The sequence below is a fragment of the Oryzias melastigma genome, linkage group LG13 (assembly GCF_002922805.2).
Source record: "Oryzias melastigma strain HK-1 linkage group LG13, ASM292280v2, whole genome shotgun sequence".
NCBI classification, from domain to species: domain Eukaryota; kingdom Metazoa; phylum Chordata; class Actinopteri; order Beloniformes; family Adrianichthyidae; genus Oryzias; species Oryzias melastigma.
In genome coordinates, this window is record NC_050524.1 from 21,388,070 (window position 1) to 21,389,873 (window position 1,804).

General features: G+C 41.6%; 1 protein-coding gene across 1 annotated transcript in view; it reads left to right on the forward strand.

Annotated features, from left to right (window-relative positions):
* Window positions 1-1,804, forward strand: part of p2ry2.1 (purinergic receptor P2Y2, tandem duplicate 1) — a 6,972-nt gene that overhangs the window by 1,653 nt on the left and 3,515 nt on the right. Inside the window, exon 2 of the mRNA XM_024276819.2 lies at window positions 592-942. Within this exon, the coding sequence (XP_024132587.1) occupies window positions 609-942 (334 nt within the window). The 5' untranslated portion in view covers window positions 592-608. The remainder of the gene's footprint in view (window positions 1-591; window positions 943-1,804) is intronic.

Here is a 1,804-nt window from a genome sequence, read left to right on the forward strand (position 1 = left end):
GTAGGGGTGCAGGGAAAAATCGATTTGCCGATGTATCCGATACTTCATTTGGCGATACTTGTATCAATTTAAAATGCAGACAATATTTTATTCATTATTTATGAATGTCCACCAAAATCCTCGACGCCTAGTTGGCAGCACAGCACGCTGAGCCTCTTTGAGCAACTCTTCACCGAGACAAAAATAATGACCAGATCTCACAAGAACCAGCTTGTGTTAAAGGTTCATCCTCATCGTTTTTGTTGTTATAAGACATTACTACATTTTTACATGGGATGGGTACAGAACGAAAACTCTGCGCCATGCTGCTGCTAGTATAGTATACAGTTGCAGGGCTTAATGTTGTGATCAATAAATGAAATAATCAATGAAAGACATTTTAATATTTAGGTATAGTTTTTTTCTTAATCATACTCTTAAAAAAGTTTTAAATTGTTCTTGTACAGTCTTGGAATACTGTATACCGTGATACATATCGTATCTTTAGATATGTATCGGGATATGTATCGTATCGCCAGACTCTAGCCAATACAGCCCTAGTAAACAGCAGTCTATTTCTCACCTGTTGTCGATTTTATCTTTCTTCTTCAGGTGTTTCCACTTCCAACATGAACGTCTCAGGCTTGAACGCCACAGACAACCCCACCCGCGGTGACTTCTGTCACTTCAATGAGGACTTTAAGTTCATCCTTCTTCCAGTCAGCTACACCCTGGTCTTTGTGATCGGCCTGGCGTTGAATTGCACAGCGCTGTACGTGATGGTGTTCCGCACGAAGCACTGGAAGCCCTCCACCATCTACATGTTCAACCTGACCATGTGTGACACGCTCTACATCTTCACGCTGCCCTTCCTCATCTTCTACTACGCTGATGAGAACGACTGGCCCTTCACTGAACCGCTGTGCAAGATGATCCGCTTCCTGTTCTACGCCAACCTCTATGGTACACTGCTGACAACACATGGACACACAACTGCAGACAATAACGCACAAACTCACAACTACTGACAACAACAGACGGACACTGGCCTTTCACAGAACCACTGTTCAAGATGATCCACTTCCTGTTCTAGGCCAATCATACGGTACTCTACTGACAACAACATACAACAACACATAGACTACTGACAACAACACACGAACACACAACAACATACAACAGCAAATACATTGGCACTTCACTGAACCTCTTTGCAAGATGATCCGCTTAATGTTCCACGGCAACCTCTATGATACATTGCTGATAATACATGGACACAACTACAGACAATAACACAAACAGACAAACATACAACTACTGACACAAACAGACGGACACACAACTACTGACAACAACAGTTGGATGCACAACTACTAAAAAACCCACACATTAGTACTAAATAACACACACTAGTATTGACAACAACACATTAGTACTCATATAAACACATACACAACCCCCCCCACGTGCACACACACACACACACACACACACACGACACAGACAAACGAACAAATACCTATACTAACGCAGAGACACAGGCAAAACACACACAAACACAAATGAAAAACTCCCACAGACACACAAACATACAAATCACAAACGCACACACACACAAGCAAAAAATACACACATGTACAACGCACACACTCATGGGCACACGTACATGGACACACAAACACACACACATGCACAATAGTAACATTCCTTTTGTTTGCAGTTTTGTTCCTGCTGCTCAATAACACTATTTGCTGTGTAAAAAACTGGAAGATCTTATTGTATTTAAACCTTGTTATACGTTATACTTTAACCCTGGTGACAGGTT